The sequence below is a fragment of the Camellia sinensis genome, chromosome 4, assembly GCF_055761805.1.
Source record: "Camellia sinensis isolate YWXY chromosome 4, ASM5576180v1, whole genome shotgun sequence".
Taxonomy (NCBI): domain Eukaryota; kingdom Viridiplantae; phylum Streptophyta; class Magnoliopsida; order Ericales; family Theaceae; genus Camellia; species Camellia sinensis.
This window is the reverse complement of record NC_138964.1, coordinates 115,918,686-115,936,768: the sequence shown is the minus strand read 5'-3', so window position 1 is coordinate 115,936,768 and position 18,083 is coordinate 115,918,686. Positions and strand designations below refer to the sequence as shown.

Sequence of the window (18,083 nt, the reverse complement as noted above, 5' to 3'; positions counted from 1 at the left end):
CTAAGTTTCTCGTCATGTTTCATTTAGAAACATCACCAACTTAGTTCAACCCTATTATATGCAAGTACAATTCAACTCTTCCATATAATAAGTCTAAGTTTTCTCGTTATGTATAATTCAGAAATATCGCCAACTTAGTTTAACTCTATTACATGCAAGTATAATTCAAATTTGTCATATAATAAGTCTAAGTTATTCGTCATGTTTCATTCAGAAATATCGCCAACTTAGTTCAACTCTATTATATGAAAGTATAATTCAACTCTGCCATATTATAAGTCTAAATTACTCGTCATGTTTCATTCAGATACATCGTCAACTTAGTTCAACTCTATTATATGCAAGTATGATTCAACTCTGCCATATAATAAGTCTAAGTTATTCGTCATGTTTCATTCAGAAATATCGTCATAGGACTGGTCAGTCCTATCGCACAGATTTCAAATTCACAAAAATCAAACTAGCACTTTATTATTACTTCAGCCGATATGCCCCATTGCCGGCAACCAAGATGATTCTATTTGGGACAAGTTTGGCCTCCCTATGATCCTTCTTATTGCTAACAACCTTCCTCAAGATGAGGTCCCTAACCTTGAACTCTCTTGGGTTGACCTTCTTGTTGTAAACCCTAGCAAGTTGTTACTGGTATGCCTCCAGCCGAATTGTTGTTCTCTCGTACGTCGCAGGTAGATTTCAACAACATTTTCACATTTTTTTACATAGGCGTCAGCTTCCTTTTGTATGTAAGGCTAAAAGAATCCCTGCGATATTGCTCTATGGGCAAGGGATCTGCCCCCTGTATGGCTTCCACATACTCCTTTGTGGACCTTATATAAAAATTCTTTAACCTGGGAAGGATGTACACATCGTAATAAAGGTCTAGTTAAAACCCTTCTGTATAGATGGCCTTCTGCCGACAGGCAGAACCTGGCCGACTTCAGTCTGAACTTTTGTGCTTTCTTTTTATCTTCAAGGATCTGAGATCTGCTTACTTAGGCTGAGCTCTTCTCTTCTCGGACTTAATTATCTAGGCTGAGATCTTGTCTTCTGGAATTTGGGATCTGCTCACTTTAGGCTGAGCTCTTCTCTTCTCGAACCTAATCATCTGGGCTGAGATCTTGTCTTCTGGAATCTTGGATCTGCTCACTCAGGCTGAGCTCTTCTCTTCTCGGACCTAATCATCTAAGCCGAGATCTTGTCTTATAAGATCTGGAATCCAAGATCTGCTCACTTGGGCTGAGCTCTTCTCTTCTCGGACCTAATCATCTAGGCTGAGATCATGTCTTCTAGGATCTGGGATCCAAGATCTAGAATCCGAGATCTGAGCTCTTGTCTTCTTGGACCTAATCATCTATGCCGAGATCATATTTTCTAGGATCTGGGATCTGGGATCTGGAATTCGGGATCTGCTCACTTCGACTGAGCTTTTATCTTCTCGGACCTAATCATCTAGGTCAAGATCTTGTCTTCTAGGCTCTGGGATCTGGGATCTGGAATCCAGGATCCGCTCACTTAGGTTGAGCTCTTGTCTTCTGGGCACCAGTTTTGGCTATTGGTGCTGGTGTGTCCTGTAATGGGGATACTGGCCGCATCACTTTGTTCTACATCATGAAGTTAACCACTGTCTATAAATCTGTCAACTTATTCGCCATGTCTTTTAGTTCCTCATCTCTTCTCTGGCATCTGTCCCTCCGTGCCTCAAGGTCGCTTTCATGGTAGTACTCGTCTCGGCTACCCTTCTTGTTCCCTTCTTGGCCTTTAGAGATGTTATTCGCCTCAAGATTCACTTATTATATTCTTCCGTTGCGGTCCCCTCCTTCAATGTTAGGATCCAGATGCTCCTCCTCCTCGCTATGGATGCCATTCCCAATTCTCACTTCATGTTTGTTGTTGGCCATTTATCCTTACTAAGTTCCCACAAACGGTGCCAAATTGTGGGTATTGATTTCCGACCACACAAACAAAGGGGGAACTCAGTTAGAGAGCACCGACAGAATAGATTAAGCCCGAACAACCTATCACAGAAAGATAAGAATCCAGCAGTGGTTCGTCCACCCAGGGGCACTCTGACAATTAAGTCAATAATCAATATCTCTCAAAGATAACAAATAGTGCTTAACTCACTAGACAGAATATAAAAAGAATACCTTAGACCCATGGGGGTGCCTCACTTTTATAGTGGTCAGTGTCCAACTTCCCCTAGAAGTTTTACTTCACGGGACTCTATCCTTTACAAGGATAACATCTATCACAACTTACACTATTCAGATTAAGATGAACTTTCTCAAGAGTCCTATCTCTATCCAAATATCTCAGATTCCGGTATTATTGCACCATATCTCGGCATCATGGTCCGTCCACGTGGTACCTCGGCTTACAACCTCGGCCACGTGGACTACCTAAAAATAAGTCCCCACACAATGTAAACCTTGGGCATGTACTGTTGTTATATTTATTTGAGAGGGAACATTTTCTATTTACTCAAGTGTAATGATTATTCCTATATATGTTATGTAATTGGACTTAAACTAAAGGTTTTGGTAATGTATCCGGGTAATAAAATTTGGGGTGTGACAACGATGGTGGCGTCAGAGTGGTTGGAAGAGTAAAGAATGGGTGTGACGGTGATTCGACGAGGTTGGGTGCGACTGTAGCGGCAAGTGAGGAGTGAAGCATAGAGAAAGGAGATTGGCTGGTGGCCAGAGATCGGTGGGGGAGACGTACTTGTTGGTTAGAATAGGTGGGGAAAAAGAAGGAAAAAATGAGAGAAAGAGAATTAGGAAAAACAAATGAGAGGGGTAATTATGTATTTTTGTTCATTTTTTGCTATTTTTTTAGAAGCCTCCATGCGAGGTGCAATTATTTTTTGTACTCCCTTCTTCGGTAATTATTTTCTCTAGCTTTTCAATTTTTTTTCCCTAATATTAATGAAATATAAGTTAATTGTATTTTCTATTTTTCTTTTTCTTTATTAATTCTTACTTAAATTAGAGTGAATTATTGAAAGCATTGGGAGCCTTTCTACTAGTAAGAGAAAGGGAATTAATTAAGGAAGCAAATTATTCACTCTAATTGATGGTACTATGCTATTTTGGTGTTGAATTTCATTTTAAACGATCAGGATGTTACTTTAAGAGTGGAGTTCTTGTGCTCTTATTGGTGCTTTATTCCTGCTAACCTTTCTATGCAGCAAAGGTTCTTTCTTGGGTGATTTTGATATTTTTTCACAGTTGGTCTCTTACTTTTTTAGGCAATTTTTTAGGGCTCCCATTTCTATAATTGATGTATCGTGAAGTGTCTACTTCGTACTTATTTTCTTATATTTTCCAAAAATAAAAAATAAAATAAAATAAAATTTGTTTACGATGAGAATTGCCTAGAAACACAAATCTCTGAAATCAAATTCTTAATCTTTTCAACCATATAAAATTATTTAAGGAATAGCTACATTTAAGTCTTCTTTATTTTTAATTTTTTTTACGGACTTGAACTTAGTGGGACTAAAAGCTGATTAAGCAATTTATGGAGATGTTAAATACTCTCAGTCAGATGAAGTCCAACCATTATTATTGTCAATGGTATACCTTTTCTGCAAGAGTGGCCTTTGCATTTGATGATACCTTTGGGTTGGGTTTATGATTCCTATTCTGGTTTATAATTATGCAGTTTGGTGAAAAAAATGAATTTGAGTTCTGCTTTTCCTTTCCATTTCGTTCAATAATGTATTTGAATTTCATTTCAATGTGTACTTATATTGTTTCATATGTTCAAATGGGCATGATCATATTAGCTAGCTTGCATGATCAATGAACAATTGGTTTTGGTTTTGTTTTTGTTCAACTGGATCCTTAGTTGAACAATTGAATTTTTTTTTTTTTGGGAAAGCCAGTGTTACTGATTTATTTTGGTTCAACACATGTAAATAGAGTTGTCCTGTGTTTCCATCTTTATAATTACTCATGTATTACCTTGTTTTATGAAGGCTGAATCGACCATTCAAATCATGATTTCTAACAATTTGCAATTCTTGAATCCAAATTGCAATCTTAATGCGCTGCAGCCGTGAGATAAATCACAGGAAAGTTATTCTTGATTTTATCCTTCTTTGTGATTTTTTTTTTCTTTTTTATTTTTTCCTCTCCATGTCTTTGTGAACACAAGTATTTTTTGATAAAAAAAACAATCCATCATAGTTCTAAACAGTTATAGGGTCTATTCTTATTCTACGTCTCTATGCTTTCTTTCTATTTGTATGTATGCAATGCATTCAACTTTATCTATTTCATTTTTAAAACTTCAAATTGACTATCCCATCTTACTGTGTATTTTGTGCAAAATCTGTTCAAACGAACATGTTGATGCCTAGAAGAGTGGAGTTTTCGATAAGATCTTTACATGTGACTTGCGGTTAAATGCAAGGTGCTCGAAAAAGACTATGTCAGTAGTGTGGAGAAGAGCTACTTTAAAGTGCACATTTTTTGTTGTATGGTTTGGCTGTGCAGAATACAAATTTATGGTGTTATTATATATGAGTGCACCGAATAATGTATCTAGAGTAAGTAGTTTTTGTGTTTCCTAGTTTTGAAACAGTAAATCGTGTAATATTGCAATGCAAAGTGATATAGAAGGTATGGTGAACATTTTTAAAATGATGAAACTAATAAGAGCATCTCCAACGGTAGTAGGCATTTTACCTATCTAAATATTACTATAAAGTATATATTTTATTTTGCCTATCAACTATTTCATGTTTTTACTCCAACCATGCTCTTTATTTTAGCTATTTATCCAAATACTATTAATTTTATAGAATGCCACATCAACAACAAAGATGGAGGGAAATGATCTTAATGATTGAATACATTTTGCCTAGCGTTGAAGGCTAGCTACATGTAGTTAGTGAATATGAGTTGAGCCAAAATGCCTAATCATATGCCTAGTGCATTGGAATTGAAAAAAATGAATCCCACTAGGCATTTTAACTAACAAGTATTATATGCCTAGTGCATTGGAGATGCTCTAAAAGCGGGAATGATTCGTTCGGGAACAGGCTTTTTTAGTAACTTTTTGACTAAAATATGTGGTGAAAAAAATTAATATGTTTAGGATGACTTTTTGATTTTTTACGAAAAGATGTGCAAAAAGTAGAAAAAAAATAAAATCTTTGACTTTTTGGTATAAGTTGTTGGCTTTTTGATTTTTTTAGTAGTTTTTTGACTTTTAAGCTAAAACAACCACTTGCCAAACAACTAAGTTATCTTGATTTATTGGTGCACTAAAAAGTCATATTCACTTTGAAATGTTACTACAAAATTTATTTTTTATTTTTTTAGTGGCGTTATTATAAAAAGTGTCACTAATTGTTAGTTTTTAACGATAGTTTAAAAAAATCAACACAGAAAAACGTTACTAATAGTCTTTTTTGGCGACAAATTTAGAAAATCGTTACAGATAAACGTCACTAATTATCGATTTTTAGCGACAGATTTAGAAAAGCATTATTAATTATCAATTTTTAACACTTTTTTTATTTATATAAATATTTGTGGCATTTAATAGTATACAAATCCTTATAACATGACCGGTGAGTAATTAACCTAATAAAATCATGGTTTGGCAATTACATATAAGTGGCAAGATGGGGCTTGTTGATGATGGTGGGTTAGCCCAAATGAATGTGAAGTAATGTCTGAACTTTATCAAACACTAGCAATATGGTCTACCACAATCAATCAGTGGTAGAAAGAAAAATGAATGCCCTTTCAAACATGACAATTACTCTATTAATTGTTGTCCATTGAGATAAGTCAATGCCTTTGAATTTTTTGTATGAACATCAATAGGTCCAACTCCAAACCAATTCTGGTTCATTCATGATTGGGGGTTTGAATTTGGCAGTCAACTTCAAAAAGTCTACAAACATATTCAAACACCAATTTGTAAATGTCAATTGTTGATCTTCATCAAGTTATCATAATAAGCCCAAATGAAAACAGCCTTGTCAAAGGAAAAATCGATTACTTTTGCATAAAAGTCAGAGTTTGCCATAAGTTCAAAAGTCATCAGGTTAAATAAAAATATGATTGGTAACTTGGAAGAGAAAGGAAAAGAATTAATTATATAAGTTAAGAGAGAAAATAAAACAAAAATTGTGATTTCTCTCATTGCTTGGATAAATAAGAGAAAAAAGGAAGAAAAAAAAAATGATTTGTCTTCTATCTTATTTATAAAAGAAAATAAAATAAATGATATAATGTGAATATTCATTTGTTAAAAATAGTATATATTTTTGGAAAGTGTATATTCACACTTAAAATTGTGACACAAAGCAATGAAGTGTGAAACTTCACACTTTTTATTGATAAATTTATTAAAATAGATTTTTTAAAAGGTTAATTACTCAAAAGTCCTATTTGTAAGGTTGGTACACCATTAAGTCTTTCTTCATTATTTTGAATCAGTAAGGTCTCATGTGGTGAATATTTATGTATATATGACTATTTTATCATTATTAAAAGGCTATGGAATTGAAAATTGTCAATCCAATAAGTGTTAATAAAAAATTATTAGGCGTTTCAAGTGCACTACATGACAATGTTATTCACCAATCACTAAGCATTATGTTTCATGTCCCAATACAAAATTATAGATCTCACCCTTTTTACTAATCACAAATCTCCTAATAATCACTTGACAATATCCCAAAAGCACTAGATAATGGCCCTGTTTGGTACAGCTTTTTTTCAGCTTATTTCAGCTTTCAGCTTAATTTAAGCTATTTTGATGTATTTGGTTTAGCTTAAAAATGCAGCTTATAGCTTTTTGTAAGTCAGAAATCAGCTTATTCTTTGAGTAGGGCAGGAGAAGCTTAATTTATAAATCAGAAATCAGCTTATGTTCATAGTTATAAGCTATAAGCTGTTGAGGCATAAGCTATAAGCACTTTCCCACAGTTCTACCAAACAGGGCCAATGTTTCCTAGTTCAAGTGGGCACTGCTAATCAGGTATTTACTTTTGTTTTGTTGTTTCAAAACTTAAAATTTTCATAACTTTTATTACACACATTTATTTTTAACAGAGTAAATTACACTTACGCCCCTTAATGTTTGAAAAATTACACTAACCCCCTGTCATTGTAATTATTTAGATGGAATGAAAACATTGAATTGATGCACTCTCTCTTTTCTTACTTTGCTTTATTTCCTTCCTTTTTTTTTTTTTTTTTGCTTTACTTTTATTTTTCAATGTAATTTCTTTTGTTTTTCTACTATAAGTTGTTGCCTTTTATATAAGCAGGTGATTTTGTGAAATGAAAATATTAACCACATGAGTAAGAATGTAAATTTCAGAATGTCAAGGGGTGGGGATCTGTATTAGTGTAATTTACCCTTTTTAATAAGAATTATATTTTTGGAGCCTACATAATGAGATCTATCAAATAAGATCAATATTAAATATAAATTTTAAAAAAAATGATTTGTTTAGCTATACGAAACTAACAATTTCTCAATTTGTCAAATTATTCAATAAATTGAGAAATTTCTAAGTTTTTTTTTTCTAGTATTAACTGAGAATATTATCCACCATGTTTGGTTTCACTTTTTTAAGTTATTTTTCAAAAAAAAAATATTTGAAAACTATGTTTTGAAAATGGATGTGTTTGGTTTTCCAAAAAATGCATTATTGTAATTTCAAATTTCCTTTCACAATAGCAGAGAGAGGGTTGCTTCTAGAATACATTTAACAAGAAAAAAAAAAAAAATGAACTTGCTTGGTTTTGGTGTCTAGAATACACTTTTCTGAAAATTTTACTTCTTTTATTTTTCGTATTTTTTTTGTTTTCAATGAATTTTTTTAATATTTTAAGTAATTTTTTTAATTTTTAGACACACCTAACATAAATACACTTAAAAAGTATAATATTTGTGAAAAAATCTTTAAAAAATTCACTAAATATCAAAAATACAAAAAAGAAGAAGAAAAAAATTCAGTACATTTTTCATATTTTTGTGTACTTATTAATTTTTAAAATATTTTTTCACAAATATTTTACTATTTAGATACATATAAGTAAGGTACATCTAAAAAAGTAAAAAAAGTTGCTTAAAAATTTAAAAATATTCACAAAAAAAAATAAAAAAAATAAAAAAAAACTTAATTTCTAAAAAACTGAAACCAAACATGCTGAATAAAATTTGTCACATCAACACTAGTCCCATGTTTGTATTATGTATGTACATACAAGGTAGATCCGAAAAAAGAGAGTAAGGCAGAGTTTAGTAGGAGTAGTAGGAATAGAGTAATAAGCTGTAGTAGTGCCTCACATTTACTGAGATCACGTGAAGAATAAAATTGGAAAATAATCCGAAATAGAGATCCTGAACAACCAAGTAGCAATTCTAAATTTTCCAAAAAAGTAGGTTCGAAAAACGGAAACCAAACAGGTAGATCAGTTTTTGAAAAATTTCTCAATTTTTTTTCAATGTTAAAATTGAGAATATTATCATTTTTAAAACTGAAAAAAAAAAAAAACTGATGCATTTCTTAATTTTGCACAGAAATGTTCTATATAATTGTTTTGTCAACTAAGAAAAATTCAGGTAGCGTTTGGTAAAGTTTTCTAAATATGATTTGATAATAGAGTTGTATGTTGAGTTTGTGAATTTTGAAATTATGATTTGAGTGTAGAAAATTTGTTTGGTTATGAGTTTTGAAAATAGTTTTGAATTGAGTTTTTAATGTTTAATGTGACATGTAAAATAAAAAAAAAAATTGTTTGGTTATGGGTTTCAGAAAGAGTTTTCAAAACTTAATTCAAATTGTTATAACTCATAACCAAACACACTACTCAAAACTCTATTAAAAATTCTGATCAACATTCATAAGCAAACTCTTTTTAAAATTCAATTAAACAAATTAATTATTAACAAAAAAATAATGTTAATCAATTTTTTTAATTGAAAATATTACAAAGAAAATAATTTTTTTTTTCAAAAAAAATATTCAATTACTGATTTAAAATAACTTTTGATTGTATATTTGGTGCGAATTTTTTAAATATTTTTCAGTTAAAATATTTTTATATTTTTAATAATTATTGTCACAAATTATTTGCTATTTATTATATTATTATTTTTAAATAAATAGCCAAAAAATTTATCAAGTATTATCTATGTGGGAGTAAAAAAAAACTAGAATATTATGTTGTTAGCATTTATCCAGTTTACGACGAACAATTCAATTTTATTCGAATTTTTTTATTTGCTGATTTTCATCAATTTCGTAGGAAATGCATCCTTCATGTACTTCGTCATTTATATCATCTGTTCAACCACCAACTTTTACATCAGATGCTGAACAACTAATAACTTCATCATCTTCATAGTTAATTTCATAATTTACAATTTCACTCTATATATTGGCAGATGATATCGGTGTAAAACAAGAAGACCAAATTGAGCTATTTTGATAAGGGTCAGAGCTTAAGAGCAAAAGCTGAAGCCTTTCTCAACTGCTCAACACCGGTCGACCAGAAGGTCAAGCGGGGGGTCTTCCGATCGGTCAACCAGATCCACCTAGCGAGTTTAACAGCAAGCCTTAATTCAATTTAACAGAAAATCAATAAGTTGTATATAGAACCTATATATATTTTGAGAGAAATTTATGAATGTCATAAAGAAGTACACAACAGACAAAAATCAAACACTAAAAAAAAAAAAAAAAACCCAGCAATCAAAACCCAATAAATTTATCAATTACGAAAGAAAAATTATCAAAAAATTAGTCTATAATAGCACAAACACATGTTTGTTTATAGGAAAGAGTTACCAATTTTTTTCTTGATGTCTTCTCTTCTTCACTTTCAACAGAAAATTAGTCTACAATAGCAAAAACACATGTATGTATGTATGTATGAAAGAGTTACCAATTTCTTTCTTGATGTCTTCTCTTCTTCGCTTTCAAGAGAAAATTAGTTTACAATAGCACAAACACATATATATGTATGTAGTTACCAATTTCTTTCTTGATGTCTCTTCTTCTTCGCTTTCTGTTGGCAATTGCCTCCCCCCCCCCCCAACACATACACACACAAAAAAAGAAAAAAAAGAAAAGAAAATCACTATAGCAGTCAACCGGCCGGACATCTGAGAGAATGTCCAGGGGGAACGACCGGGTAGACTCAAAAATTCAAAAACTGTACGAAAATGTGAGAGCTTTGGCTTGGAAGTTTGTTTTGGAAAGAGCTCTGCCAAACGTGAAACGAAAATGTGTTTTGAAATGTATGATAAAATTAATGTTTGAAAACCCTATCCAAACGCTTTGTTCATATTAAGGGGTGGAATTGTGATTGAAAAGCTTTACCAAACATAGTCTCAGTTTTCCTTATTCCATAATTGAGATATTTTTCAATTTATTTATGTATGTTTGTGTGTGAAAGAGATACTTTATTTGTTTAATATTTTAATTTATGGTTCGAAATTAAGAAAATTATAAATTGACTTATTTTTCAATTTCTTCAAGTTGAAATATTTTCCAAATATTAGGAATCATATATTTTAGATAAATTTCATAGTTACAATTAAATTTTTTAACTTTTGGATGAAAATTATAGTTTTAGTGTAACTTCCTGATTTAAAGTATGATTTTTTTTTTCCCTTTCAATTTTGTATGAATTTTTCTCTTAATTAACTTAACCAACTCCATATATTTTATAAGAAAAAATTAGACCAAGCAAATATTGTTAGTTAAGTAAGTTAAGAAAACATACTATTAAAAATTATTTAAATTGTAAATATTGAAAAAATATACTTTTATTTTTATATAATCTTATATTTAATATTAGGCCAAGTTTGGCATTTGCAAAATAATTCAGCTTTTTATCTTTTTATCTTTTTTTCATCACATCACTTCTCTACTTTTCTGCACATCTTTTCTTAAAAAGACAAAAAGTGTACTTATTTAGGTCATCCCAAACAACCCTTTAGTCTTGTTTGATAGATTTCGTTGTGTTGATTCTAGAAATATAAATTTTATCAAAAATAAATACATATTGTACAAATTATGATCTTTTGAAATTCTGAAAATTCAAAATATTATTTGAGGTGTGCTATATAAGCACATTTTTTTTTTTATCACTTTATCTTTTTTGGATCACAATACCTCTCTATTTTTTTGCACATTTTTTCGTAAAATGTCAAAAAGTGCACTTATTTAGATCATTCTAACCATACCTTTTTTTATAATAAATAATTACAAATGATGAACATCCATTATTTGAAGGGTAATTTTGTCTATTAAAAATTAATAGGATTTGAAAGAGTAAAAAATCTTATTTAACAATTAAAGGAGTAAAAATTCACAAAATGAGACTTGTATATAAAGATCTCATTTTTAAATCATTCAACATAAAAAGTATGAACATTTACACTTTTTTGCATTGAAATTATAAAAATATCCAATAAAATGTGTGAATATTCACATTTTTTAATTTAATCATTCAACAGAAAAAATTGTAAACTTTACATTTTTTTTACACAGTAAAAAAAGATGGTTGGAAAAAGAGAAAAGTCAGCCTCACTACTTCTTCTTCTTCTTCTTCTTCTTCGTCTTCTTCTTTTTATTTTTTTTCTATTTTTGTGAAAATTGTTGAATGTAATAGTGAGAAAAATGTAGATAGGTGAGGGAGGAAAGGAAGAGACGAAAGTAAAAGTTGTCAACACCTAGTAAAATAGTATTATCATTACACTCAGTTGTTAAGAAAAATAATAATAATGTAAACGTGGATGCTTTTTGGGAAAATTGTAATTCAGTGAAAATTTTTAAAATAAATTATAAATTAGTGATAAAATTTATCCATTTTAATAATTAAAACAATAACTTTTTTCATAATTTTGCTTTTTATTTTTATTTTTATTTTTTTTTGGGTCTCACCACTAATTCGTACATTTCCCATGATTTTTAACCTCTACATTACAATGTTGCTATTGCAATTTATCTTTCATTGAATTGAAAGAATATATATAAGGTCAGAAATTCAAATTTGAAATTTTTAGAGCAATTTCTTCAAATTTTATTATTTTTTGTCTAAAAGAATAACAATAATTTAAAAGATTATATTATCTCTATTTATCTACGTACCAATCTATTCACTTGTCCATTAGGTGTAGGGTGCAACTTGGGCGCGTTCATGAGTTGAGTTGGGAGGTTGTTCAAGCCCAGTCTAGGTTGTGTTGAGACCTGTCCAGGCCCGAATTGTAACTCGAGATTGCCTGTCCAAGTACGACCCGAGTTAAACGCGAATTGCCCGAATTGTACATTAATTTTTTTTTGTGTTTTGTGCAGCCGCTTTATTAAATTATTAAAATTTGACTCTATTTACATTTTTTTATATAAAAAATCATTAATACCATCAAAATAAATAATTTATATAATGTAAAAGAGATGCCGCTATAATAGTTCTTACAATTTATGAGTAAAAAAAAAAAGGTATGATTTTATGTTATTTGTATATATAATATATATTGAATATGATTTAATAATCTAAATTATTTTAATATCATGTAATGACTAATAATTTATATGTATATTTAATATTTTTATATATCTATATATGTATAATTCGGACTTCGGATTGCTCGGGTTATTCGACATTTTTGCCCAAGCCCGCCTAAATTTAATTTGGGCTTTTAAATTTTTGCTTAAGTCCGTACTGAATTTGAAAATATCTTATCCAAGCCCTAAAAAAATTTGGACTGCATTCAGGTTGCTTGAGTTGAGCCCACCCAAATTGCACCCCCTAATTAGGTGTCCGCCCCCCGTAATGGAAACAGACCCAGGAGATAATTGGTTGAAAAAATAATTAAATTCTCTTAATTCTAATAATTGAACTTTAGAGAAGGGTTACCATAAGTCCTATTTCGATGATCTAAACTGTTCAATTTGTAAGACTCGCATTATATATTATGCATGAAAAAAATTAGGCCGATCTAATAATTATAACATTTTTATTTTATTGTATTTGTATCCGAAAAATGAACTACAAGTATGTTTATTACAATAAACTATTCATTTTTTTAGATACATACAATAAAATGAAAAATGCTACAATCATCAATGATATACATAGAAAATTTTACAAAATAAATAATATGAATTACCAAAAGGAGATCTATAGTGACCCAAGATCGTTAAATCCTCCCATAATAAGTCCAATCCTAAATCCTAAAAGGAAAAAAGAATATTAAAAAAATGAGAAAATTATATGTGGTGTTTGATTTTTATTGATTGAGCCAATCCTACATCCTAAAAGGAAAAAGAATATTAACAAAAATGAGAAAATTATATGTGGTGTTTGATTTTTATTGATTGAGAGTTTATTTCAGATATGAGTTAATTTCTTGATTTTTTTAACTTTTTAATTATTTTACTTAAAATTAAAGTCTTATTTGGGATGTATTTTAGAATTTTTTAATTTTATAAGAGAAAAAATAAAATAATTATAATTTAAATATAATATTTTATATTATTAAAATAAAAAATATATTTTATCATTTTATAACTATTTTAATTCCAACTCACCACAATGAAATCACATTGAGTTGAAAAACCTTATGCATACACATGTCAAAAGGGTAAATCGTATTGGCCTCTCCTCCCTCCTCTCTCCACCTTCCGGTTGTGGAACCCATCAAAAGTCCATTTTGAAGAAAAGAGAGAGGGCGTGCATGGCTTATTCAGCGAAGAAATGGGCAGGCTTCATATCATACATAGCCAGTCGCACCTATTTCCTTCTCATTCTTTTACAATTTCCTCTTTTCAGGTATTTCCCCCCCAGTTATTCATTTTCTTATTTGTATCTTAATTTCATTCAATTAACGTTACCTTGTTGACACTACAAAACTTCAATTTATGCTACATTGTATTTTCAGAATGTAAATTATGATTGGTATTTTCCCTTGGATCTGGGTTTCATCGTTCATTAACTAAAAATAAATAAATAAAAAAATTAATGCTATTAATTATGTGTATATGGCCGTATATATAAAGTGATATGTATATGTATATGATTAGAAGAATTATATTATACACATGTCATACTATATGCATTCTTACTTATGCCATTTTCTTTTTTAGTTATGACATTACTTTGCGATATTTGGTTATGATTTTTTGTGTTTGGCTATGAATTTTTTTTTTAGTTATGACTTAGAAAGTATAGAATTATATCATTTTTTTCTGTAATCATAAGGCGTATATGGTACAGTCTTTCCCATATGATTATTTGTTTGTTCCATCTTAATTGCTGTGTTGGTCCAACAACTGAGAATAAGAAGATAAATAAGATTAAAAATCTAGTGCCAAAATGCCCACTTGCCAGAAAGGAAAAATAAATAAATAAAGTATCAAAAGGGAAAAAGAAACAAATATTAGTGAAGAATAATTTTCCTAATTTCATGTTTTTGAACTATGAATTTTGTTACAAAAGAGAGAACTATGAGTTATCTTGTTTCTTAATAGGCAAATGTCTAGTGACATTATTTAGTATGAGAATTGTGATGAGAAGCATTCTGAAATAAGTGAAAATGTTAAAAGGAATTTTGAAATATGTGGAAATTATTTCAAAATTTATGACAAGTGACTTGTTCTTTTTGTGTGTGTGCGCGCGCGCCCGGACTCTTGTTAGTAAGGCCCTTCTTAATATACTACCACATTTGGTAGAGTTGTAAAATTCAACTTAGCAAGTAACAAGTAGTTATAGAGAAACTCAAATTTGTATATATGCAGTTTCACTTACAGGTATTGGGGTTTATTAAATTTTTATGTACAAATTACCTTTCAACTGTTGCTGTAATAGGATTCATTGATTTCTTTCAAATTAAAGGCATGTGTAGAATACGAAAACAGAAAGTAAAAAAGGGCATGTTTGGCAAACCTAGAAATTGGATCTACGAAATTGGTAGCGCTTTCAACATTTTCTATTTGCAACTTTTGATCTTTTGATTTCATATCATTTTAACCATGCTGATTTGATAAATTGTCATTTTCAAGTTTTGGTCTTTGCCTTGTATATGAAATGATTTCGTCTTCTTGTTTCTCTAATTGATTCACTCTCCGTTGTCTCACCTTTGACCTTACTGTTCAAACCATGTACAGTTTATGGACTACCTGCATTTAATGGCTAAAATGAACTTCCAAAAAGAATAGCATAGAATTATTAAGCTCAGCATCTAGCCCTTTGCTAGTGCATTAATAACAACATTAATAAGTTAGATTACTAGTGAGAGCTAGCTTGAATGATAATAATTGGAAGGTCTTAGGTTCAAGTCTCTTTCTACTTCGCTCGATATGTAAATTAACATGTGGTCACACATATGTGGGGTTTTACATTGGGCTAACTGAAGGTGGGGCCAGGGTTTCTTGTTATATATATATATATATATATATGTATAAAAAAAGATTTTAGATTGTTAAATCTAAAAGTCCAATGATGATTATTGTGTTTGGCAATAAGAAGCCTCAACATATAAATCCTTTTGCTTGTTTGCTGTAGCTTTTAGGGAGTGCTTATAGTTTTTTCTTTTTTTAGAGTCAACCTTTGATACTGTCATTGCTTACACCTTACGAATTATGACTCTAAATTATATTAAATAAACTATTTAAAAAAATGATTATTCAAAAGCCAAGAATGAATGTTTTTAGCTTCTGCTTATAGATTATCAACTTACTGGTTAAAATAAGCTTCAATAAACACGCATTTGTGTTCTTGAATGTTAACCTTTCAAAATGCAAGTCTGGCATTCCATGCCAAGTCTAAATTATGACAACCAAGTTTATCAGAATGCAGCATTGCCAAAAACTCATTAAAATGCTTTGTTGTCAAAGAAAAGTGAAGAATTTTGCTGCAAATCATCTAAGGAGCCTCCATATTGTTCTTGGAACTAATCCCTACTAGTACCACCTTTTTCAACTTGCCATCTTTGATTTTCATTTAATCACTCAAATACCAAGATAAAGCCTAAAGTGATATACTTCTTAAAGAGCTTACATGTTGTTTTTTTTTTTTTTCCTTCTTCTTCTTAGGGTGCCCTGTAGAGGTGGTATATGCACAACACCATTAGAGGTCGCATCGTGTCACTTGATCGCTACTGAAGTCTTGCCTGCTGTTGTAGTGAAGATTCTTTTGTATCCTGGAGCTGTTGCAGATGCTTTCCTCAAGAACAAGAGTATCCCGAACTTCAACAACCTACTTAATGCCTATCCTAACTTTAACAACTTGAAGCGTTTTGATGACACAAATGATATTCACCGCATCGAGGTTTGTATCACTGCAATAAATTAAACTTTTGGAGACAAAAATTTAGGGACAAAATATCTTAGTGATCAAAATTGTCGTTATTGTATTTTTAGCGATGGAGTTGGACATTTATAATGAATTACTATCCTTTTGAGACCAAAAACTTTGTCTAAAAAAGTAAACCTTTTGGCACGAAATTATTTTGTCCCTAAAAGTTCATTTATTAGCAACCTTTTCCAAATTTTGTTGTTAAAAATCTTCTTTGATTTTTATTTTTATTTTTTTTAGTTCCACGATTGTAATTGGTCTCTTAATATTTTTTGTAACAAAAATTTCATTCTAGGGGACGATAAAATTTGCTCTCTAAAACCCTTACACGTTGTAGTGTATGCTTGGATTGCCTCTTTTAAAACTTCCTCTTTTCTATTTCTTGGTTTAAAAAAATAAAAATAAAACTCCGAGAGAAATTTGCTTCACATACTAGTTTTTCCCAATATTCAACTATTTTGAATAGGATTTCTTAACCAAGCTTTAATGCATTTTTGACAAACTTCAAAAAATATATAAATAAAAAGTTGTATTAAAATGAAAAAAAAAAATTGAAAACATTTAAAGCTCCTAATTCTCATCGAGCTAGAACAAAAGGACATGACACAATGCAATTAAGCTTCAAAAAGAAAATGACAAAGGACTACTCTCAATTCCCACAGAATGAATAAATCTACAAACATAGAACCCGGTGACAGATCTAGAGACACAAAATATATATGGACAACTAAAAAAATTTCAAAAGTGGACTTCATTAATGAACTCCATAAAATCCTTGTTGATTCATGATTATTTTGTGTCCGGTGACTAATTTTTGTATTCGTAACAGAACTGCAATGGAATGCTACAGTTTGGAAAAGTATGGTTTTTTTCTTATCCAACACTTCCTTTGGCACACAACAGGTTATAGTGGGAAGCTACCTCTCTGTAGCAGGAGCTCTACTCGGTTATCTAAGGCCGGGAAGAATGAGCTTTGTCGGGACACTGCTTGTGCTCTGGGGCCTCGCCAAGGAACTCTTTATGGGAAGACATCAATATCCCAAAAAAGCCATTTCTGTCTACCCAACGATGTTGATTGCTCCTGTTCTTGCCTTCTTCTCCATTAAGGGGGATGTGAAAAAGTTAATACGGAGTTTCAGGCATCATACAAAAGCAAAATATTATTAAGTTGGATCTATATTCAAAGAAAGAAAGGAAATATTACAGTTGCAGATTTTGATTTCTATTCTTGTTTTTGTCTGCCATTTTTTTACGGTTTATAGAATTGTGATAGGTTTTGAGTAGCTCATAGCAAAATAACTAGGATATATATTATTGTGCCATTTCCTTTTGTACTTCCTGGTTGTAAGTGAATCAGCAATACAATAGAAAGAACAATCTTGCAACCTTGGTTAGCTTTCTTACTCTTTATTGTTATTGAATCATGCACAGCTTGAATTCAATTATGAGAGTTTTGGAAAAGTATTGTTCAAATAAATTAGGATAAATTGCAAATACACTAACTGAGGTTTGCTTAAAGTACAGATTGTTTCCTGTGATTTGAAAAATTACAAATACTTCCTTGTTAGTATTTTTTATTTAACAGAATTAACTAAAAAAATGAAATTCATAATTATTCTCCAATACAATGATAAAATTACTTAAATTATTAATTGAAACATATTTCTAATATCATTAAAAACTGTTAATTGACTTGATGATTTATTAATGAAATGGGTGATTTGTTATGAAATTAGAAAC

General features: G+C 30.4%; 1 protein-coding gene across 1 annotated transcript; it reads left to right on the top strand.

Annotated features, from left to right (window-relative positions):
- The first annotated feature begins 13,614 nt into the window (after positions 1–13,614).
- On the top strand, positions 13,615–17,804 carry LOC114309181 (uncharacterized). The gene is made up of 3 exons (XM_028254873.2): positions 13,615–13,820; positions 16,082–16,316; positions 17,247–17,804. The coding sequence occupies exons 1-3, from the start codon at positions 13,726–13,728 to the stop codon at positions 17,508–17,510; spliced, it is 594 nt and encodes a 197-aa protein (XP_028110674.2). The 5' UTR covers positions 13,615–13,725; the 3' UTR covers positions 17,511–17,804.
- Positions 17,805–18,083: the final 279 nt, after the last annotated feature.